Source organism: Lepus europaeus, chromosome 6 (assembly GCF_033115175.1).
Source record: "Lepus europaeus isolate LE1 chromosome 6, mLepTim1.pri, whole genome shotgun sequence".
NCBI classification, from domain to species: Eukaryota; Metazoa; Chordata; class Mammalia; order Lagomorpha; family Leporidae; genus Lepus; species Lepus europaeus.
In genome coordinates, this window is record NC_084832.1 from 72,412,819 (window position 1) to 72,437,801 (window position 24,983).

A 24,983-nucleotide genomic window follows, 5' to 3' on the forward strand; every position below is an offset into this window, starting at 1 on the left:
GAGCAGAAAAGTTGTGTACTGTTTTTAGGGCTGCCCCACAAGAAAAGCACTCATTTATATCTGTGCTCTTTCCCCCAGCCTGCTATACAGCAGCCATATGATGAAGACCAGGAAGTCACAGATGGAAGAAGCTGCCTGGGTCTCAAAATCACTACCTGTAAGAGAATCAACTGCTGGGAAAACCCATTTGGATCTTAAATTAAACAGAAAGAAAGCACTAGTCTGGTAAGTGACTGAAGGTTAATAATTTTATCTGTTGTAACATCTATTGTTACCTCAATTATTAAGAAAGCAAATGATAAAGTATTTACTGGGTATCATTCACCTGGAAATCCTCTCTTCTAACATCAGACTCCAAGTTGCATTCCACAACTGAACCCATAGGACATCCAGTCCCCTCATCTAATCCTCTTTAGTCCAGTGAGGGAAGCAGAAAAATTGCCTAAACTCATGAGGATCTTAGGGCATCTGTCTTGTGGCTGAGTTTGCAAAATCATTTATGGAAAAGGTCAATTGGTCATTTTAGAAAAAGAAAGGCAAGATATTACAGCACTAAGAGGAGGAAGACTTAAATGTTTTCTTATTCATGTCACATGGGAGAAAAGGAGACTTAAGGCATTCACTTTTCATAATAAATAAGGAAAAAATGCCTAAGAACTTTCCTTGATGTACCTTTAGTATGATGAGCTGGTAAATTTTATTAGGCCATATGGAATTTAGAATAATTTCTTCACTTTGCTATTCCAACTTCAGCTACCAAAGAAATTCATGCTCTCTGGATTATCACCTCCAATGTAAATGCTTACACAAACAACTAACTCTAGGTTAGGAGGAAACTTGAATAATACCGTACAAATACCAAGGAAGAGATAAGTCAGCTTCCTTCTGCAGTTTGCATGTAAAAATAAATGCTTACAAATTAATTTTGCTGCATACCAGTCAAGAGCTATCAAAAAAAAAAAAAAGTCATCATAGGATTTTGTTTCCCACAGGACAAATAAGAATGAACTGTGATTCAATACAGGAAGACTCCACTAAGACAACACAGGAAAAAGTAAGATCATAACCTGTTTACACTTAAGACCTAAACAGACTTCAGCTTTTAGTGCCTATTTCCTTTATCTCTTTTTTAAATTTTGTTTTTAAAATTTAAGAGACATAAAAATTGTACATACTTAAGGAGAACTATTTGATCTTTTGAGACATGCATAATGTCCAATTGGGGTAACCATCTATCTACTCAAGCATTTAACATTTGTTTATGGTAAAAACACTGAAAATCTCATCTTCTAGTTTTTCAATAGAGAAATGTACAGTATGTTAACACTATCTATAGTTACCCAACCGTGCACTAGAAGCCCAGAACTTCTTATGCCTATCCATCTAGATATTACCTAGTACTCATTAATCAACCGTTCTCCATCATTATACTTTTTTACTTCTATGAGATCACTGTTTCTCTAGACTCCACATGAGTGATCATGTCATAACTGTATGTAAATTAAACCACAATGAGCTATCACCTTACTACAGTTAGACTGGCTAAAATCAAAAGAAAACGATAACAAATGTTAGTGAGGATGTTGAAAAAATGGAATCCCTGTACATTGTTTTGGTAATTAGTGCAGCCACGGTGGACAACGGTATGGAGGTCCCTCAAAAAACTAAAAATAGAACTACTGTGTGATCCAGCAATCCCAATACTGGATATATACCAAAGGAAATGAAATCAATCTGTCAAAGAAACATCTGTACTCCTACTATTCACAATAGCCAAGAAATTGTAACAACCTGACTGTCCATCCACTAGTTAATGAAAAAAGAAAATGGGGTACATATACACAATGGAATACTACTCAGCCATAAAAAGGATGGGCTCATAACTTACAACATGTATGGAACTGGAAGGTATTATGTTAAGTGAAGTATGTTTCATCAATTGCATTGCACAGGATTTCTGCCCACTTAAAGAGTATAATCCACTTTTTTAAAAAAAAAAAAGATTAAGTTTATTTATTTGAAAGGCAGAGTTAGACAGAGAGAGGCAGAGACAGAGACAGAGAGAGAGAGAGAGAGAGAGAGAGAGGTCTTACATCTGCTGGTGGATGCAGGAGCCCAAGAACTTGGGCGATCCTCTGCTGCTTTCGCAGACACACTAGCAGGGAACTGGATCAATCAAAGTGGAGCAGCCAGGATCAAACCAGTGTCCATATGGGATGCCAGCACTGCAGGCCAGGGCTTTAACCTGTTACACCACAGTGCAGGCCCCCATAATCCACTTTTTTGAAGAGTACACTTCAAGGGACTGGCATTGTAGTGTAGTGGGTTAAGCCGCCGCCTGCAATGCTGGCATCCCATATGGGCACCAGTTTGGGTCCCAGCTACTCTACTTCTGATCCAGCTCCCTGCTAATGCACCTGGAAAAGCAGCGGAAGATGGCTCAAATGATTGAGCCCCTGCAACCATGTGGGAACCTGGATGAGCCTTTAGGCTCCTGGCTTCAACCTGAGCCAACCCTGGCTATTGCGGCCATTTGTGGAGTGAACTCCACTTGAAAGCACTCACTCTCACTCTCTGCCTCAGTAACTCTTCCTTTCAAACACATAAATAAATCTTAAAAAAAAAAAAAGAAAAAACTTCTAGTCATACAAATTTATACAGATTTGTTAGCTTACTAAACATTACACAGAAATGTATTCTAATTTCCTTCTTCACAAAAAAGCTTTTTGCAGATGGTCACAGAAATATTCTGTATAATAAATTAAGAAAATATATGTAAATAAAAGTACAAAGATTTAATTACATAATTCAGATATAATTACAAATATCAATTTATATTCTCCTACCTTAAATACTATGTAAATAAATATGCAGATGGATATAAATGATAACAATACAATGGAATTATTCCATACAATGTAATTTATAGCTTGTTTCATTTGAATTAACAATATATTGTGCTTTTTTCAGTGTCATTAAATATCATTAATAAAAATACTGAAGGGGCTGAAAAGCCCTTCACTCAGCCCAACTTCCAAAGTGACCACTGCAGCTGAGGGTGAGGTCAAGTAGGGTCAGCAACATTGCAGGCAGAACTGTAAATTTCTTGTTAGAGTTGCCACCTGCCTTTACCTGGCCAGCTCTCCTCCCAGGCCAGCCAAGTAATGAAAGTCAACAGAGTGCCTTCCCCTAGGAGGTTCACACCTCCCTTAGGATATACCCCATGTGAAGAGATAGATAGGTCTGAGCCTCTTAACTTACAAGGCCTAAAGCCCACCAGATTATTATCAAGCCCCTTCTATCAGGTTCTATTTGCCTCTCAATCAGAAAACTTAATTGTAGCTTAGACAGCACCTTTCTTAGCTCCTCTAATAATGACTCTGTCCTTTGTTCTAGACCCTGTCTAGCGTACTTGGGCCTCATTCCTTTGTAATCATAACCTCTACTCTACCACCAATGGCTCTACTCCCAACATGTGTGTACTGATGGTCCTCTTCCCCACTTAATGCTGTATAATTGTTCAAACCTGGTTAATGCCACTCTTAGGATCATTGGTTACTATTCTCACTCTGTCTTTTATGACCTTGTCTAAATATAATCAGAGTCGGCAAACTTGGAAGGCTTCCATAGCCTTGGCAACTCATGACGACAGCCTAGGGTGGTTACTGGTGCCATAAACTAGAGTGTCAATTTGTTGGGTCAACAACAGGAGCCACTGTGCACTTGCTCCTCATGTGGGATCTCTGTCCTTAATGTGCTGTACATTTTGATTTGATGCTATAACTAGTACTCGAACAGTATGTTTCACTTTGTGTGTCTATGTGGGTGCAAACTGTTGAAACCTTTATACTAAATTGATCTTCTGTATATAAAGAGAATTGAAAATGAATCTTGATGCAAATGGAAGGGGAGAGGGAGCGGGAGAGGGGAGGGTTGCGGGTGGGAGGGAAGTTATGGGAGGGGAAAGCCACTGTAATCCATAAGCTGTACACTGGAAATTTATATTCATTAAATAAAAGTTTAAAAAAAAATACAGCCTGATAAATTTATTCATTCACCATTGTTTGTCTTTTATATTTTCTCTATTTTTTGTGTCATCATAAACAAACTTTTCCTTGGACACATTATTTCCTTAGGCTGAATTTTTTTAAGATTTATTTATTTATTTGAAAATCAGAATTACATAAAGAGAAGGAGAGACAGAAGAGAGATCTGTCATCTGCTGTTCCCTCCCCAGATGGCCACAATGGCTCTGGCTGGGACACACTGAAGTAAGGAGCTAGAAGCTTCATCTGGGTCTCCCAAGTGGGTGGCACTGTTTCTTAATTTCTAAGTAGTGAAGTTTTAGGTTCAAATTTTCCAAAGAATTATTTATTTTTTTATTTCAAAGTCAGAGTGATAGAGAGAGAAAGAAAGACTGAGAGCAAGAGATATTGATATCTTTCATCTACTGATGCAATCCCCAAATGCTTGCAATAGGCAGTGCTGGCCCTGGCTGAAGCCAGGAATCAGGAATTCCATGCAGGTCTCCCACATGGAAGGGCAGGACCTAAGTACTTCGGCCACCATCCTCTATCTTTCCAGGCACATTAGCTTAAAGCTGGATCAGAAGTGGAAAGGGCAGGACTCAAATACACACTCTAATGTGGGATTCAGGTATCATAAAGTGGTAGCCTATTGCATCATAATGACTACCCTTTAGTTTCTTTTTTTGACTTCTGATTTTATTACGTTGTTACCAGAAAATGGTGGTCAGTATATTCTCCTCTTGGTTAACTCTGTTCCTTTTATAATCAAGGACATGATTTTTTTTAAATTCCTTAGCCACAAAGTACATTCTCAAAGATGTGAGACTGAACATATGAGGACACCTCAAAAAAGTTCATGGAAAGCAGAATTGATTTACTCTGGCACAAAAATTTTTAAAATCCATGCATAGCTTTCTCATAACACATTTTTCATGAACTATTTTTAAAAAGATTATTTATTTAGTGCTCACTTCGGCAGCACATATACTAAAATTGGAACGATACATAGAAGATTAGCATGGCCCCTGCGCAAGGATGACACGCAAATTCGTGAAGCGTTCCATATTAAAAAAAAAAAAAAAGATTATTTATTTATTTGAAAGGCAGAGTGAGAGAAAGAAAACAAGAGACAGAGAGCAATCTTCCTTTCACTGGTTCACTCCACAACTCCCCTAACAGCCAGGGTTACGCCAGGCCAAAACTAGAAGCCCAGAATTCCATCTGAGTCTTCCACAGACATAGAAGTGGCCCAACTACTTGAGTTATCACATGCTGCCTCCCAGGTGTATCAGCAAGAAACTGGATCAAAAGCAGTGTCTGGGACTCGAAATGACACCCCAATATGGGACATAGGCATCTCAAGTGGTGGCTTAACCCACTGTCCCACAATGCCCCCTTCATGAACGTTATTGAAGACTGCTCATATGCATGAATTTCAAAAATTTCTGCACCAAAACAAACATTTTTAAAATTCCATTTTCCACTAACTTTCTGAAATACCCTACTTCATGTAGCTCAGTAAATTTTTGCAAATATTTTTATGAATATTACTCAATTTCTTTTCATATTTATGCTTATCTATTCAATTGGTCCTGTTCTTAAAGAGATAGATACTGTCTAACCATCGTATTTTTCAAGTTCTTATCAAATCTGTAATAGATTTAACTTTGTATTATTTAACTGTGATATTTTATGTTTTCAAGTTTATGATCATAACGTCATCTACTCAAATAAGGATACAGAACATTTTGCTTACTCATTAACCAGCTCTTAAGATTTTTGGATTGTTTCTATTTTAGGGCTATTATGAACAATTGTACTAATAATATTCATGTGCAAGTTTAGGTATAAATATAGTTATTTCTCTTGGAAGTAGTAGGGTCTTGTTACCCTTTTTAAGAAATTAGAAAACACTTTTATAACATGGCTGCAGAATTTTACATTTCATTAGTAATGCAAAACAATTCAATAAATGTTCTATGTCATGACTTTATTTCTGTTCAATTCAATCTACCTTCTAATTTTCTCTAATTTTCTTTTTTGACTAAGGAGTTATTTCTATTGTTTACTTTCCAAACACCTTATAATTTCCCAAGTTGGGTTGTTAATTTCTGACTTAATTCTGTTGTTGTAGAAGAACACATTCTGTATTGCATTGGAGCTCATGCTGTGTTACAGCAGGTCAAGCTGCTGTCTGTGATGTCAGCATGCAGTACTGGCAAGCTGGTTCAAGTCCTGGCTGTAAGGCTCATGATTCATCACCCTAGTAATGTGACTGGAAAAACAGTGGAATTTTGCCCAAGTGCTTGGGCTCCTGCCACACATGTGAGAGAATCTGACGCAGTTCCTGGCTCCTAGATTCAGCCTAACCCAGCCTTGGCCATGGCAGTCATTTGGGGAGAGAACCAGTAGATGGAAGATCTCTTTCTCTCTGTCTCTGTCAATCAGCCTTTCAAATGAGTAAATATTTTAAAAAATGAATAAAATGTTGAACTTACGTTAATATCATACTGATAGCTTTGCTTTTTCTCTGTTTTTGATGTTATGCAATTTCACTTTACAAGTGAGATTTTATGCTAATTTGTCCTACTCATGTCTCATTTTACTTTCAAAACGTAATGAGTTTTCATCAGTTGTGTAATAGAAGTTTTCAGTAATATACTTTGCTTTTTTTAAACATTTATTTATTTATTTGAAAGTCAGAGTTACAGAGAAAGAAGCAGAAAGAGAGAGGTCTTCCATCCGCTGGATCACTCCCCAAATGGCCGCAACAGCCAGAGCTGTGCCGATCCAATGCCAGGAGCCAGGAACGTCCTCCAGGCCTCCCACATGGGTGCAGGTGCCCAAGGACTTGGGCCATCTTCTACTGCTGTCCCAGGCCATAGCAGAGAGCTGGATCAGAAGTGGAGAAGCCAGGACTCAAACTGTCACCCACATGGGATGCTGGCACTGCACACGGCAGCTTTACCCATTATGCCAGAGCATCAGCCCCAGTAATATACTTTGAATATTGACTATTCCCCAGTCCCTCCTTCCCTTTTCTGTAAGCCTTATGAGTCATATTTGAAAACTTTCATTTTTCTCACATCCCTTAAACCTCCATTCTTGGGTGTCAACTTTGTTTCTCAGTGTTGCATTCTATGTAATTTCTTCAGTTCTATGTTCATATTCATCATTTTTATGAAGTCTTATCTAATCCATTTAACAAGCACATACAATTGTTAACCTAGTTATTACTTTTCATTTAATTTCCAGAACCTATTTTGGAGGGTTTTTTTTTTTTTTTTTTTTTTTTTGACAGGCAGAGTGGACAGTGAGAGAGAGACAGAGAGAAAGGTCTTCCTTTTGCCGTTGGTTCACCCTCCAATGGCCGCCGCGGCAGGCGCGCCGCGCTGATCCGATGGCAGGAGCCAGGTGCTTCTCCTGGTCTCCCATGGGGTGCAGGGCCCAAGCACTTGGGCCATCCTCCACTGCATTCCCTGGCCACAGCAGAGAGCTGGCCTGGAAGAGGGGCAACCGGGACAGGATCGGTGCCTCGACCGGGACTAGAACCCGGTGTGCCGGCGCCGCAAGGCAGAGGATTAGCCTGTTGAGCCACGGCGCCGGCCGGGTTTTTAAAAAAATATATGATTTTAAAATTACCTTGTTTCTTTACATTTGATTTTCATTTTTGATGTATGAGAATTTCCCTTCTGTGTGCTCAGCTACAAAATTTAAAGGATTTTTGACATATCCTACCCAACATATCTAAATTTTCAGTAGTACAAATTGTTTCAGGAGATGTCATTTTTTCCTTCAAGACTTATTAGTCACATGTTAGCTCTCATATTTTCTAAAGCTTTGTTCATTTCTCATGTTTTCTATTTTTTGTTTGTGCTCTAAGATCTTCCTGTGGGTTAACCAGGGAGAAAGTTACAAGATGAAAAGGGCAGTATAACATCTTTGGAGCTCTACTTGAATCTTAAATACTCTTTGTAAAGATACATTCAAATGTTCCACCATGACCTCTACCTTAATTCTATTTCATTGGCTATATAATTTGATAATTCTCTCCAGTCTCCTATATTCTGGCTACCAGGACTTTTTGGTGAGTAGTTACTCTTAGTTATATAGAGTTAAGGTCAGATCTTACAGCTATGATTTTTCAATGATGTGATGCTTGTAGGTGTAACAAAGAAAAGTATCCTCTAAACTCAGTGACCTATAATATCAAATGTGGCAAGATGTTAGTCCCTTACAGTCTTTCTGCACACCCACAAGTACAAGGGCAGGAAGATTTATCCCACCATTTCAGGTATCTCTTGGCCTTCTGGCAGTCTTGCATGGAAGCCTTACTTACATGAAAATTTACTTACAATGGAAGCTAGTGTTAACATTCCTCTAAGGTGAGGGTCTGGGCAAAAGGGAGAGAATAGGATTTAAAAATTGAGATCTTGAGAGCAAAAACACCTGTCAGGATTTGCCATTTTTTAGTATTATCTTAGTACTGTAACATACTTATACAAATGTTTGCCTTCCCAAGGCAGAGAAATCCCCTTACAAATTCTCCTGTTTCCCACGGCTGGTAGCCCAACAGAACACCAAGACTCATTTGTACCCAGGTATATACAGGATCCAAAACTTGGCTGATAAAAAGAAAAGCAGCTTGGAATTAAAGTATAGAGAAAGGAAGCTTCTTTCAATCTGTCATACTCAGAATCTATAATAAACCATACTTTTTGTTTAACGGATAACTGGCTCTACTAGAAAAAAAATGGACTAGTTCCCACTAGTCCCAAAAATAAACTATTAAGGTAAACATCATATAACAGGCATATAATAATCAACTATATGCAGCAACTTGTAACTACCACAGTATATTTCATATATTTTCAATGTCTCGCAAAATTTTGGAAAAATTCACCCAGAAGTAACTGTGTTTAAAGTCATTGATGGTGCCACAGCTCGCTTGGGTAATCCTCTGCCTGTGGCGCCGGCACCCCGGGTTCTAGTCCCAGTTGGGGTGCCGGATTCTGTCCCAGTTGCTCCTCTTCCAATCCAGCTCTCTGCTGTGGCCCGGGAGGGCAGTGGAGGATGGCCCAAGTCCTTGGGCCCTGCACCCGCATGGGAGACCAGGAGGAAGTACCTGGCTCCTGGCTACAGATCGGCGCAGCGCCGCCGGACATAGTGGCCATTTGGGGGGTGAACCAACAGAAAAAGGAAGACCTTTCTCTCTGTCTCTCTCACTGTCTAACTCTGCTTGTCAAAAAAAAATTTAAAAAAAAGAAAAAAAATAAAGTCATGACATCTGGGGTCTGGCATGGAGGCACAGTGGGTTAAGCTGTTAACTGCGACTCCTGCATTCCTTGTGAGAAATGGAATGAGTCTTGGCTGTTCCACTTCCAATTCAATTCCCTGCTACTGTGCCTGAGAAAGCAGTGGAAAACAGTCCAAGTAATTGGGCCCCTATACCCATGTGACAGTCTTGGATGGAGTTCCTGGCTCCTGGCTTCAATCTGGCCCAGCCCTAGCCATTGCAACCATTTGGGGTATGAATCAAAGGATGAAAAACATCTATCTCAGTCTCTCCTCTTTCACTATGCCTTTCAAATAAATAAATAAATCTTAAAAAAAGCTGAAAACATTAGACACGTACAAGTTTGAGGATGTTTATTTCCATGATAGAAATCTTTTAATATATGCTTTAAAATTTATGTACTCTATGGAAAATAGCCAGTTAAATCCCTCCACACTCAAGCAGAGACTTAAACTCTGGAGCAAAAGTAGCTGCATATGTTATTTGGAACTGATTTCTCAATTTTAATGATTAATGTCACAACATTCTCTAGTTCAGCTGAAAAAGTTTACAGATTATTTCGCAACCTGCATTCCAGATACTTTACAGAAATTACAAACTACGTGTTAGAAGGGACCAGTCAACACAGATTTCAGTATAACTTCATTAATAGCCTCAAGTTAGACTCATTGCGAGGCAAAAAAATCCCTCAATAGGCACAAATGAGATTCTGAGTTTGGATGATATTTTATTTTTCAGTAACAATGATTACCTTGGGATTTTAGCCGTATATATATATATATATATATATATAGTATAATTAGTATAATTAATATATATTAGTATAATTAGCTGTACATATATAATTAGTACATACTAATTAATACTTTAATTACCTAAGTCTACTAATAACTATTGCTAATTATTCAAATTATCACATGGATATTGTGACTAACCATTTTTGATGTAATTTCTAGTATAAACTTAAAATCCATGACGGGAACACTAGTATTTTACTTCATTACATTGGTAAATTCCAAGCCCAGGAATCTTTCCAGAGCCACAAAGAAAATGTGTGCTTCAGCCAGGATCTCACATGTATTATACTCATCAATTATATCTATTTATTATTCATCAATCCATGCAGGCTTTCTTTTATTTTAATGTTAGCCTATTCTTCTTGGTTACATGATTGTACCAATCCAGTACTCTTCATTTTAACTAATGAAACATTCATTTTATTCAACCCAACTCAATAAAATAATTAGTGGAAATTCTTCCAACATTTCATTACTTGTATGTTATTGTTAGTAGTTTGTAATGATATAATTGTTAAAGTAGTGTTTCCATTGTTTACACTCACGTGGTTAAAAAATTAAAATTATCCACATCCACCTTTGTTTCTAGCAGTTCCTCACTAAGAACCATTGTTATTGATTTCTTGTTTTTCAGACATTTTATTAGATTTTCTACTATAAATGAGTTACTATATTCTTATATTATCTTTTTCTGCAAAACAAAAGCATATATCAATGTGTTTATCATTGAAAAATACAGTTCTGATATCAGAATACAAAGTGTTTCCTCATGGATTTTCTTTTACAATTGCATAATATTGCATTGTATATGTGTCACAATTTATTTTAAAAGTCCCCTATTTATAAAAACTTGAGATTTCTCCTAACCTTTCTTATAGTAAATAACACAACAATGACTAACTCTGAATAACCATCATTCCAAATGTATATAAATGATGAATCTGTGGAATTCAAAGTATATATGTTCAGCCAATTTCATATCATGTCCTCTGGTTGTGTCCATTTTGCTACAAATAAGATGTAGACAGGAAGACAAATACCACATATTCTCCTTATATGTGGAAACAAAAATTTAAAAAGAAAGAATGAAGCAAAGAAAGGAAAAGACAAAGAAAGAGAAAGAAATTGCCTGTGTGTATCAGCATTGCTGCAAATATACTTTTGTAAAACTCTGCTTTATACATTTGTCAAACCAGTGATTAAGAATGTTATACTATTATAGTTCTAACGATCTGGGATTAAAAATTTACTGTACATGGGTAAAATGGTGATTTTTCCATTCATTTATTGTTTATATCCATTGTCTATATTCCCACTAAACTAGGGTCTTCTTCCTTATTAATTCTTATTTGGTGAAACATTTTTACTGCAATGAAATTTAAAAGATGTTTTCCCAAAAACTAAAGAAAAAGAAAGGGGGTGTGAAGGTAGGTAGGAGGGGGAGAGGGGAAGGAGGGAGAGAGGAAAGGAATATCATTATATTAGAATTTTAGCCACGGACTATAATGAATCAGTTAAAAATTAATTAAAATTTTATAACAGATAGCAATAAATGATCCACCATAAGCAAATAAAAGATAGCAAAAAGTATTTATTTATTTTTAATTTTGATACTGATCAACATTAATGAACTGCATTCCACATGAGATTATATTCATTTACACTCCAGTTTACACTACATGAGCATAACTTGCTCCACCCAAGACCTTGTTAACACATATGGTTGTCAAATCTGTGGAGTTCTGTCAACCTAACAGGTGAAAAATAGCTTTAGTTTGCATTTCCCTTTTTACAATTAGGATTCAAATGTATGCTTGCCATGTGTATTTTCCTCTAAAAGCTGACCATTAACATAATTTGCCTGTTTTTCTACTGGGTTATCTTTCTTATCAAGTCCTTGGGAAAGTATCATTTAAAATTATCTTAATACTCTAGTTTTTATATTAATTATGGAAATTTTCATTTATTTTGCACATTCATATTTTTGCCCTTTCATGATATACTTAAGTGATGGTATATCCAATTTTATTATATTTAAAAATCAACTTTTTAATGTTTTTCTGTCTTCAGAAATAGTTATTTCTGTTTTTCTATTCATTTCCTATTATACCCTTCAACTTATTTGATTATTCTTTAATTTTATGCTTATATAGATATTAAGATTTATTTATTTATTTTAAAGTCAGAGTTACAGAGATTTAAGACAGAGGGAGATCTTCCATCCACTGGTTCACTCCCCAAATGGCTGCAATGGCCAGGGCTGGGCCAGACAGAAGCCAGGAGCTAGAAGATTCTTCCGCACCTTCCACATGGGTGCAGATGCCCAAGTACTTGGGCCATCTGCTGCTGCTATCCCACACATATCAGACGGGAGCTGGATCAATAGCTGGGACTCAAACCAGTGGCCATATGGGATGTTGGCACTGCAGGCAGTGGACCTTACCCCTATACCACAACACCAGCTTCTTATATATATTTTTCCATCTTTCACTTTACGAATCTATAACTATATTACTCTAAGCAATTCTTCAGTTGTACAGCATAATTTTACTTTGGAAGTATTCATTTAAAAAATTTACAATTTAAGTGTGCATTTTCTCTTTTTTTATTTAAAGATGTATTTGTTTATTTGAAAGTCAGAGTTACACAGAGAGAGAAGGAGAGGCAGAGAGAGAGGTCTTCCATCTGTTGGTTCACTTCCCAATTGGCTGCAAAGGCCAGAGATGGGCCAATCCAAAGCCAGGAGCCAAGGAGCCAGGAACTTCCTCTGGGTCTTCCCACATGGGTCCAGGGGCCCAAGGCTTTGGATCATCTTCTACTTCTTTCCCAGGTCATAGCAGTGAGCTGGATTGGACGTGGAGCAGCCAGGACTTGAACCGGCACCCAAATGGGATGCCGACACTGAAGGAAGCGGCTTTACCTGCTACGCCACAGCACTGGCACCATGCATTTTCTTTTTGACCCAAAAGTTTAATCAATTTAAAATGCTTAGGTAGAAGAACTTTGTGATTTTTGAGTATGTTCTTATTTTTAAATTTTACTGTACGTTAGTAAAATCTTATCAGTTTTTTGTAATTTACCATTTTTTTCTGGTGTCTAAATCATCATGTCAAATTTATACTTGAAGTTATATTCCCTATAATATACAGTTTCATTCCGTGGCAATCAGATTCATCTTATTATTATATTGCTTTTCCTTTTCATTCTTTGTGAACTGAGATGGAGGAATTAAATTGTTTTAAAGTTTTAAACTATTGGGTCCAGTTTTATAGTGCAGTGGGTTCATGACCTGGACTTTGAGTCCTGGATGTTCCACTTCCAATCCAGCTCCCAGCTAATGTACCTGGGAAAGCAGAGATGGTGTAGGGCTTGAGCCCGTGCCACCAATGTGGGAGACCAAGATGGAGTTACAGGCTCTGGCTTGGGGTTGGCCCAGCCCAGGCCACTGCAGCCATCTGGGGAGTGAATCGGTAGATGGGGGAGCTCTCTCTGTCCCTCCATCTCTTTCTAACTCTTTCAAATAAATAAATAAATCCTTGTTTAAAAAACTTTTAAGCTGTAAGTGGCTATTAGAACTGCAATTTCTGTTTTATGAATGTTTCAACAATTAACAATCTTTCATCCGCTGATTCATTCCCCAAGTGGCACCAGAGCTGGACAGATCTGAAGCAAGGAACGAAGAACTTCCTCAGGGTCTCCCACATAGGTACAGGGGCACAAGCACTTGGGCCATCTTCTGCTGAAGAGCCATCACCTGCTTTCAGTGCGCACATTGGCAAAAAGCTGGGGTCAGGAGAGGAGCAGAAAAGCCAACCCAAGCACTCTAATAATGGGATAGAGGCATTCCAACTGGTGGCTTAAATCCTAGGTCAAATGCTCTGCAATGAACCTGTTATTCAGCATATTTACAGTTTCTCAACTATAATACTTTTCTAAAATCCTGGCTTTGTTCAGACTATCCCCTATAACTAAAATGTCTCTGCTCTTCCTTACTTAACTATTGATTTCATTATCAACAAAAAAATCTAAATTACTGGATTACACAATACTTAAACCATAGCACTATTTCCTAGGAAATATTTGTATTAAGAAATGACTCAAAAAGAATATTCATGCACTGGACAACATAATATAAAATACAATCATTAATAGTTGTTGCTTACAGTATTTTTGAAAAGTATCTAATTCTGGAATTGGGGGAAGTGATAAGGTACTCTAAAAACTTCAAGTCACAAAAGGTATCAAGAAGCTTCATTGCTGAAGAGAATGCAAATAAATAAAATTTATATGTGAATATAAAATCATCTCTCGCAGAGACTCTAATATACATGGTACTCCCTGTATCAAGTAAAGTTTCATTGAAATTGCATCCATTGGTGCTTCATTTTATATTGACAAAATATTTTAATAAACTGTTCAAATTAAAAATATTTTCTTTTCATGAAGAAAATGAAATAAACTGTATTGCTTAAATTTTGATTTTATTCAATAATATACAATTAATGAAACATTATTTTATAAAATACTTTTACAACTTTTATCACAGGAAACTACTTTGTCCACTCTTAAATTATTCCAAATTTCATAAATTATATTAGTTAAAAATTCATAAAAACATAGTTTTGAGAGGTATCTCTATAATTCATAAGGGAAAACATAACTTACTTGTGACCTAAATGCTTCAGGAAGTATCCCAGGACCTTCAGAGCTTGAACCCAAATACTTTCACTTTTAGAAGCCAGTAATTTGTAGATCACCCTAAAAATCATATATACTGTTAGGCACATATTAATATTGAAAACAAAGATATTGTATAGTTTAAAAAAATTATACAGACATAAAACATAAAATATCTTTTAGAATTTTAAAATTCTTTGAAAAAATAAAAAATTTGCACAACTTACTAATTTTTCTCAAAATTTATACTTCAGATAGTTATATACAAAGGGCAATATGATTGATTCTCCTAAGTACTGCCAAACAGCAAACTGAATGAAATTTTCAATTTTAAGATAACTTTATTAGTCACATCTGCTTTTCTCCCAGAACTGTCTCCAACAGTTGAAACTGATGACTTTTTTTCTTGCTCATGGTAAAGGACATTATGAGTAGACATTGGCGCAATTATTTCTCCCCTCTTAGATTTTGGAATGAAGTTTGAGAAACAGTATCTTGTCTTTGTCGGGCTCTTGAATTAAGAAATAATTTAAAATAAACTAGGACAACAAATTTTGGTTTCTGTTTAGAAAGGCTAGTCCACACACAAAAGAATGAAACAAACAAAGAAAAAGCAGAGAAACTAAATTTGTTTCCTAATAGCTTTGCAATACCTGATTCCTACTCTAACCAAGATTTTTATAACATGCAATAATTTATTTTTACTAAAAATAGCTTGAGGGTTTTTTGTTACTTGGGAAAAAATTTTCTATTGACACATAATCAGGGCCAGTTCTGTGGCCTAGTGGGTAAAGCTGCCACCTGCAATGCTGGCATCCCATGTGGGTGCTGGTTCAAGTCCTGGCTGCTCCACTTCCGATCCAGCTCACTGCTATGGCTTGGGAAAGCAGTAGAAGATGGCCCAAGTCCTTTGGCTCCTGCACCCACGTGGAACACCTGGAAGAAGTTCCTGGCTCCTGGCTTTGGATCGGCATAGCTCCAGCTGTTGCAGCCATTTGGGGAGTGAACCATCGGATGGAAGACCTCTCTCTCTCCCCCTGTCTCTCTCTCTCTCTCTTTCTGTGTGTGTGTGTAACTCTGACTTTCAAATAAATAAGTAAATCTTTAAAAAAAAATAGTATCCCATTTTATCTCATAAGCTAAAAGGGGGCAAATATAATGACATATATTAGCAAATAATTCAAAAATTGAGGAAGGTTTTCCCAGGAGTAGGAATGATTACTCCAAAAAATTAGGATGTACTACATCATACTATGTTTTACTAAATAAAGTACCATGGTACATTATTAAGGTGAAGTAATGTAGGCTGAACAGAAAACAAATGGTAATATCAGATACAATACAATTTTTTCTCTATTTAAAAGACATTTATCAAGAAGATGAAAAGCTTAAAATTAATGTCTTTTTACTTTTACCAGTAGGTTACAATACTAAAAAAAAGATATTGTTTATATTACTTCTCTCTCTCTTTTATTTACTTATTTATTTTTACATTTCATTTATTGAAGATGGACTGCAAGAAGAGGTAAACTTTTGATGACTGCCTCCCTTGGAGGATAAATTTTTCTTTAAATGCCTAAATATGTATGTGTTTACACTCAAATCTATTTTCAGAACTTTTAGGGTCTAAAACCAACCAGTAATTAAAAAAGTCAAGTTCAAAAATAGAAACATGTGAAAACTAAAAGAGTGAGATCATAAGAATACTGAAGAGTAGGAATAATCTTGAAAGCCAAAATAGAAGTTCACAATCTGAAAATGTAGCTATCCTCAGAGCTAAAATTGGAAGTTCTAAACTTATTACTACTGTATAGACCTTCCAAATTGGGCTGCTTTCTCTCTTGAGCCTAACATCATGTAGTTTTCTTGCATCTCTTTGGCTGATACACACTGTGTTTTTTCTTATCTTCTTTTAAAAAACTGTTCTTCCCACTATTGGCAATGTCTTTACTATAGTTACAACAATTTACTACCCTTGGTTTCTGAGACAATTTTACATACACTGCATCAGTTTCTTGGAATATTAGAGGGGTAATAGAAGCTTTTTTCCATTTATTTCCTCTTTATATAAGATTTTGCTATATTTATTGAGACATCCAAAGAATATGTGTCATTCCAGGATACACAACTATAATCCATTAAATTCTAATGATAATATTTATATCACAATCATACCTTATTCCATTTCTTTGATCAAATGCTGGTATCATTGAGGCTGGGTGTTCTGACATTAAAGCCACCAGTAACTGTAGCACATCATGAATATTTTCATCCTGCATGATAAATGATGACCAACATTTATTTAGTTAAAATTTTATTCTAAGACTCAATAAAATAATTAGAACAGAAAACTCATAACATTTCTTACCTCATGCATTGTAAGTAGGTAATTTAATATACTCTGAAGCTCATCTTCTTTGACCCCTCGATCCTATTAACAAAAAATATTTAATTTAGATCTATAAAATATGGATTCATAAGATCACTTTAAAATAATTTAAAAGCAGTGACATTTTAATTAAATTTCCTAGCTACCTCACCACTCATAGACTATGTTGCTTAAAATTAAATAAACTGTAACTTTTTTTAAAGTTATGAATACTTGATTGATATTCATTATCCACATTAGTATGTTTCCATAATCTAACTGTATTCATATTAATATTTTCTAGTCATTGGTTCATTCTTTAAAATACTACAAATGGGCCAGCACCACGGCTCAATAGGCTAATCATCCGCCTACGGCACTGGCACACTGGTTCCAGTCCCAGTCAGGGCGCTGGATTCTGTCCCGGCTGCTCCTCTTCCAGTCCAGCTCTCTGCTGTGGCCCGGGAGGGCAGTGGAGGATGGCCCAGGTCCTTGGGCCCTGCACCCGCATGGGAAACCAGGAGAAGCCCCTGGCTCCTGGCTTCGGGTCAGCACTGTGCGCCGGCCGCAGAGCGCCAGCCACAGCGGCCACTGAGGGGTGAACCAATGGAAAAGGAAGACCTTTCTCTCTGTCTCTCTCTCACTCTCTACTCTGCCTATCAAAAAAATAAAAATAAATAAATAAATAAATAAATAAAAAATACTACAAATGGAAGAGTTTACAACAATTTCAACAATTTTTTACATTTTAAACCAAGTTTAATTTATTTTACTTTTGCCTTTATCTTTAGAAAATCCTGTGATAAAATACATTATGTAACCCTTTTTAAACTGGAATATAGACAGTTTTCTAGAATAAAATCTTTATGCACAATTCTGATTAATGTGTTCCTTGTCAAGATTTGCCACATTCTTCAGTACAAAGAATGTAAAAGAGCATTTAACCAAAAGTTAAGATCATCAAAAGCTAACATTAACATTTATGGAATTTTGAAAGCAACTCAAAACTACCTTTATTGCTAATTTAATATTTATGATTTTAAACTATGCCACAAATTCTTTTTTATCTAATATATTGCAGGTTAGAATTATGTAAAATAGCTTTACCTTTAGAATGAGTTGTTTCAGAAAAAGTAGCATGAATGCCCTTAGTGATATTATTTCTTTTTGGGATGGCCGGGGACCATCTAGAATAAAACAGTAAAAAAGAAAAGTGCTTAAGGCAATTATGTTAGAATACTGTGAAATTCTTTGGTAATTTTATTTATTATAGTATTTATTAGCAGTAAAATGATTTACAATTTTTAACATATTATCCAAAAATAAATTTTCAGATTTAGGGAAAATATTTTTTTTTAAATTAAAAAATATTACTATCCATTGATAAATTAAAAACCACCAAGTATTTACATAGATAATCCTTCCTATTTATTATTAACAAAAGTTTTTTCAATATTTCTTCCATCCTCAGTTGAGCCTACTTTCATTTAGTTTGCTCTTTTCAACTTTCCCATCATACAACAATGTATGAAAAAAGTGTCCACTCTATTGTATCACAATTATTTGTTTCAGAGGCTATTTCTTCTATGTCACTTGCATATACAAAGAACACAAAATAGCAGACACTCAATAAATGTTTATGTAGTCATTAATGAACATGAGAATGAAAAGTTAAAAATGTACATATCAGTTCTATTATATCTAGATTTTAAAGTAATTACAAAATATCTACCAATAAAAATGAGAATATGAAATTATACATATAACACATATTAACACACAGTATACATTTAAGAAATATAACTAAAATCATCAAAATCCAGGGACATTAAGCCTTTAGTGAAGTAACCAAGATTTATATAGCTGCTGTATAAGTTTTAAAGGTATGATCACAGCAGTAAAGTGGCTACTTGGGATACTCACATGCCCTATGGGAATGTATGGCTGAAGCCACAGCTATTCTGCTCCCAATCCACTTTCTTGATAATGTGTACCACAGGAGCCAGCAGGTTATAGCTCAATTACTTGGGTCATTCCCTCCCACATACTAAACGGGGATTAGGCTTTGGACCCCTTGCTTTGGCTTGGCCCTGCCCTGGCTATTGCAAGCACTTAGGAAATGAACCATTGGATAGAATTCTGATCTAACTCTCGCTCTCTCTCTCTCTCTCTCTCTCTCGCTCTCTCTCCCCTTCTCTGCACCTCTGCTTTTCAAATACTGTGAAAATAAATAAAATTTTAAAGACTAAAAGCCTGGGGTCAGCACTGTGGCATAGTGGGTAAAGCCACTGTCTGCAGTGCCGGCATCCCATACAGGCACCAGCACAAATCCCAGCTGTTCCACTTCCCATCCAGCTCCCTGCTAATGTGCCTGGGAAAGCAGAGGAAGATGGTCAAGTGCTTGGGTCCCTATACCTGTATGAGAGGCCCAGATAAAGCTCCTAGCTCCTGGCTTCAGATTGGCCCATCTTTGGGGAGTGAATCAGTGGATGGAAGACCCTCTCTCTGCCCCTGCTTCTCTGTAACTCTGCCTTACAAAAAATAAACAAAATCTTAAAAAAATAAATTAAATAAATAAAAGCATAATCCCTTTATGTATAACTAAAAACAATTTCCTTAAAATTTATTTGGGAGACTGAGAGTCAAGAAAGAGAAACAGACAGAACTCCCTTCTGCTGGTTCACACCCCAAATGTTCACAGTAGCCAAGGACTGAATCAGGCTGAAATCAGGAGCCAAAAACACAATCCAGGTTTTTCACAAGGGTAGCTAGGACCCAACTACTTGAGTTATCATGTGCTGCCTCCCGGAGTATACATGGGAAGGAAGCTGAAATTGGAAGCTTTCATTGAGAGCCAAAGCTGGGTATCGAACTCCGGTACTCCAATATGGGACAAGACTCCATATAAAGGTCGACTCTGATACGGGATACAAGTTCTCAATTGGAATCAACCACTAGGCCAAATACCAACTACTATGCATAATTTAATATCTGCTTATTCACACAACAAATGTTTTCATATTCATTATTATATGTGGAATCAACTTATCATCCAAATAATCCATTCTGCCTTTTATTGAGAAATCTGTTCATTTCCAAGACTGCTCTTCACATTTTTTGCTCTACTCCTACCAGTAGTATACAAAGTGCCCCTTCCTTCCTTATCAAAACTTGCTATTTCTTTTTTAAAAACCTTTTTCATTATGAAATTCAGCACACATACAGAATACATAAGTGTATAATTCAATAGATTATCAAAATAAATTTGTGTAACTTCTCTTCAGGTCAAGCAACTGAACACTAATAGTACCTCGTGGGGAAACCCATCAATTATTGATGCTGGGGTATTACGTTTCTGATTTTTCTTCTGTAAATACTCCCACCATGACTGGCTTTAAATTTAGGCCATGAATGGCTTTAATCAGTTAATAAATTCCTAAACATTTAATTATCAGTTTTGGCACCAGCTTTTCCAGGATGCTAAAGCTCTCAGACTACTTCAGCCCCTAGCTCTGGGCCATATTCGCCTTCCTGATCCCATCCACTATTCCACCTCAGTGGAGACAATAATTATCATAGTAATCCTTGCTTTTATCTTTACTTTGCTACTATTTAATATTTTGGACAAATTTTATACCTTTGCCTCAGTTTTTTAAAAAAGATTTATTTACTTATTTGAGAGGCAGAGTTACAGATACAGAGGGAGAGAGAGACAAAAAGGTCTTCAATCCACTGGTTCACGCCCCAAATGTCTGGAGCTGGGCTAATCCATGGCCAGGAGCCAGGAGCCAGGAGCCAGAACCCAGGAGCTTTTTCCAGGTTTCCCATGTGGGTACAGGGACCCAAGCAGTTAGGCCATCTTCTACTGCTTTCCCAGGACATTAGCAGAGAGATGGATCAAAAGAGGAGCAGCTGGGACTTGAACTGGTGCCCTTATGGGATGCTGATGTGGCAGGCAGAGGCTTAGTCCACTAGGCCACAGCACTGGTCCCTGTTTTTTTCTTCTTTATTGTGATGAGCATAACAACACTCTTTTGTCACAGAATATTTTGTAAGAATTAAATGGATCAGTATATATAAAGGAACAGGAACGGTGCCTCTTCCATTTAAACTGCAAGTACTTAGTAACAATCAGATATAATTATACTTGTCATAAATCAATCAGAGAAAATCAATCAATGCAGAGAAATACATACTAATATTTTTATGTTTATAACATGAATCCTTTATTTGCAAGGCAAAATAAAAATAGATTTATCTAACAAATATAAAATGTGTTCAGTGTAATAGAAAAATCACAGTGTATAAACACAGTGGTAGTGCTATACTTACCCAGTCCTTTAGGTGTAATGCCACTACTGTCAGCAGGATTAATAACCCAATAGTAGTATTTTAAAGTGTGCATTAGTTGTAACACTGTCCCTACTCTGCGTATGGTGGTGTAGATGGTAGCAGTTCCGATAAATTCAGCAGACAAATATGTATAGAGGGAAAGTTGAACCTATTACATAAAGTAAATAGACTACAATCAACACAATCTAACAAAACTTGTTTTAATGAAGGTTATCTAATACTAATTGACAAATAATTTAAAATGATTCAATAACTCAACAAACTAATGTGACAGATCAAATTTTTTTTTATAGTCAAGGATTAAAGCCCATCAGTAGCTCAAATGTATGTATTTCTTCACGGGAACAAAATTTACAGCAGTCAGCTACAACATATCTGCAAAAATACTATATCTGAATAATTAATGTAATTTCAAATTTTCTTCACCTATTGCCATACTACCTGATTATGTACATATGTGAAAGCACTGATATGGTAAGTCAAAAATCTTATTTAATAGACTGAAGAAACTTCAGGTTTGAGGTTAGTGCAATAATTAAGAAGATGAACAATAACAAAAATCAGAACTTAGGCATTATCTAACTAGATATATGGAAGATTGTAAAATTGTAAAACACAGTTCAAAATCAGCATATCTTCTTACTGATTTCTACAAGTATACAGTACAAATAAATTAAGGTAAGCAAAATAGTAAGAATCAAACCTTACTATCCAGAAAAATATTTATTTAAGAAGAATTATTTCCATGTCATGACAAATTCTGTGTTCAAAATTAAAGCAATTTCCAATTAAAATAATCACAGTAATCACAATACAATTCTCTTTTCTTCCCAATTATGTTCTGTTACTCTACTCTTTCAATAATTGGTATACCAAATTCTCTTCCTTGGAAAGGCTGAATCACATCTACTGCCATTAGAATGCAGTGTTAGACTAAGCCTGATTTTTTACTATATTTTATTTATATTTATACTTATATATTTAATCTTTTCATCTCTGATACTACCTAACACAATTTCATTTGATTGGATATTAAATAAGATGAAATTTCTTAATGCTTTCTATTGGACACTTTAGATCCAATAACTATCATTTATAACATTACAGTAACATAAAATGAATAAGAATAAAATCCATACTTTTGCAGGTGTATGGATCCAGATAGCTGGGTTGAATAAAATGTGATCACAAAGCTGTTTCAGCAAAGGTGCTCCATGAGATAAACCATCTAGGTATTTTGCAAAGGATAAAAATTGCTCCAACACAGCTCTAGTTATATGAACTCTTGATGACTAAAACAAGAAAATAGAAATAGCTAAAAATATCCAGGATATCAAACTGTGTAATTTTGACTGAGCATGCATACATAAAATGAAAATTTTATATTATTTTGCTTTTTAAATACAGTTATATTAAGAAACCTAGAATTACAGAATATTTGAGTGGTAGCTTAAAAGCAATCTAAAGACCTTTCCTGGATAATTACAAATAACTTGGGTTAAATAATGTTATTCTTAGTTCAAGCAAAAGAAATTAAATAAATTATTAATAAGAATGATTTCCTTCTATTTTTGTAGAAACTTAGAAAAGGAGATCTGAGGCATAGATATTAAAATAGCTAAATAACTACCATATACCAAAAACCGGGAGAGAGAAAGAGACAGAATGCTCTCAAACAGAAATATTTTCAAACTAACTTCAAACCAAACTCAAAATACATGATTCCACTATTCTACTGAATCATTTATTCAAAAGTTATGAGTTCTACATTGACAAATGCAGTGAACCTTCCTGATTATAAAACTTTCTGAGGAATCCAGTTTCTGACAGAAAAAGGCAGATTTGACTTTCCTGGATATTCTGTACTTATTTGGCTTTCATGATCCTCAGATTATTTCTCAGCATTCTTTGCTTACAATATTATTTCCTCAGTCACCTCCAGAAATACACCCTCCTTGGACGGTATCTTATGCTTCCACAGCTTTGTAACACTAACTTTCTGCTGATTATTTCCCATCAACAATTTTCAGCTGCCATCAACAATATGTAATCTGTTACCAATGGTATTTAGAGAAACAAGAGACCCTGCAAAATTCCAATTAAACCTTAAAGTTGCTCTTCCCAATACACTAGCAATAACCCTATGTGGCTACTTGGCAGTTGAAATGTTGTCAGTCCAAAATTAAATGTGTTGTAAGGCCTACATACTGGAATTTGATAGCTCAGAATGAAAACAAAAGCATGTAAAAATTCTTACTCTTTCTTATTGAACATATGTTGAAATGATATTTTGTGTATAATAATTTAAATGAAATATATTATTAAAATTAATTTCAGCTGTAACATTTTACTGGAAATGTTTAAATTGCATATGATACTTGAAATATATATGAACTAAACAATGCCATCCTAAAAATAATTTAAGATAAAAATGTTATGACAGAAAAAAATCTTCGTAAAACATAATAAGTCAAACGTTAAAAAAAAGTCTTTTCTGGGGCTGGCGCTGTTTCACAGTAGGTTAATCCTCTGCCTGTGGAGCCGGCATCCCAAAAGGTGCCAGTTCTAGTCCCGGCTGCTCCACTTCTAATCCAGCTCTCTGCTAATGGCCTGGGAAAGCAGTAGAAGATGGCCCAAGTCCTTGGGACCCTGCACCTGCATGGGAGACCGGGAAGAAGTACCTGGCTCTTGGCTTCGGATTGGCTCAGCTCCAGCTGTTGCAGCCATCTGAGGAGTGAACCAACAGAAGGAAGACCTTTCTCTCTGTCTCCCCCTCTCACTGCCTGTAACTCTGCCTCTCAAATAAATAAATAAAATTTAAAAAAAAAAAGTCTTTTCTTTCTCTTCTAGTGATTCCTTTAGTAGTATCACCACCCTCCCAGTGCTAGGATAAAGAATCAATTGCCACTCAAACCTATAGCACACCTAAATCAAGATTGAAAAAAGACTAAAATTCTCTTGCCAAATTTCATTCCCTATATTTTACTCACATCCCTGCAGCTGAAATCTGACTTACAAGTTATACATTTTCATATTTCTAATGGTTTCAACCTCAAATGATTGCTATTTAACAATGAATGAATTAAGTAAGAAGACAATAAAGATTGGTAAGGACAGTTTCAATTTTTCAAATTCAAACTAAACAACTTTTTTCAATCAAAGTATTTCTTTGGGAAAATTTCAGTATGTGATTTCACTTTGGTCCATTTACTTTCTCCATGATGTTCCCTTAACTTTTAATTCACTTGCATCCATTTCTCAAACCTTAAACTGTAGAGCTCAAGACTTTTCATATAGACATTTAGAAAACACATATATTGAGTACTTACTATTAGCCAGGCACTCTCCTTGGCACTGTGAAAAGAGCAATTAACAAAACTGAAAAAACCCTGCCCTCACAGAATTTACATTCTAAGGGAGGAAAAGAAAGGAAAATGACATAAATAAAATAAAAAGGTAAAGTA

The 24,983-nt window shown here is 35.8% G+C and overlaps 1 protein-coding gene and 1 non-coding gene across 6 annotated transcripts in view; one reads left to right on the forward strand and one right to left on the reverse strand.

Moving 5' to 3' along the window:
• Positions 1 to 24,983, reverse strand: part of NBEA (neurobeachin) — a 731,002-nt gene that overhangs the window by 532,550 nt on the left and 173,469 nt on the right. For all 5 annotated transcript variants that reach the window (XM_062194378.1, XM_062194375.1, XM_062194377.1 and 2 more), the window contains exons 12-17: positions 22,659 to 22,811; positions 21,499 to 21,667; positions 18,274 to 18,353; positions 17,167 to 17,229; positions 16,974 to 17,071; positions 14,787 to 14,879 (exon numbers count right to left, since the gene is read on the reverse strand). In XM_062194378.1, coding sequence (XP_062050362.1) covers positions 14,787 to 14,879; positions 16,974 to 17,071; positions 17,167 to 17,229; positions 18,274 to 18,353; positions 21,499 to 21,667; positions 22,659 to 22,811 — 656 coding nt within the window. The remainder of the gene's footprint in view (positions 1 to 14,786; positions 14,880 to 16,973; positions 17,072 to 17,166; positions 17,230 to 18,273; positions 18,354 to 21,498; positions 21,668 to 22,658; positions 22,812 to 24,983) is intronic.
• Positions 4,992 to 5,098, forward strand: LOC133762621 (U6 spliceosomal RNA). Its single transcript, XR_009866295.1, has one exon. It is a non-coding gene; the product is annotated as a U6 spliceosomal RNA (small nuclear RNA).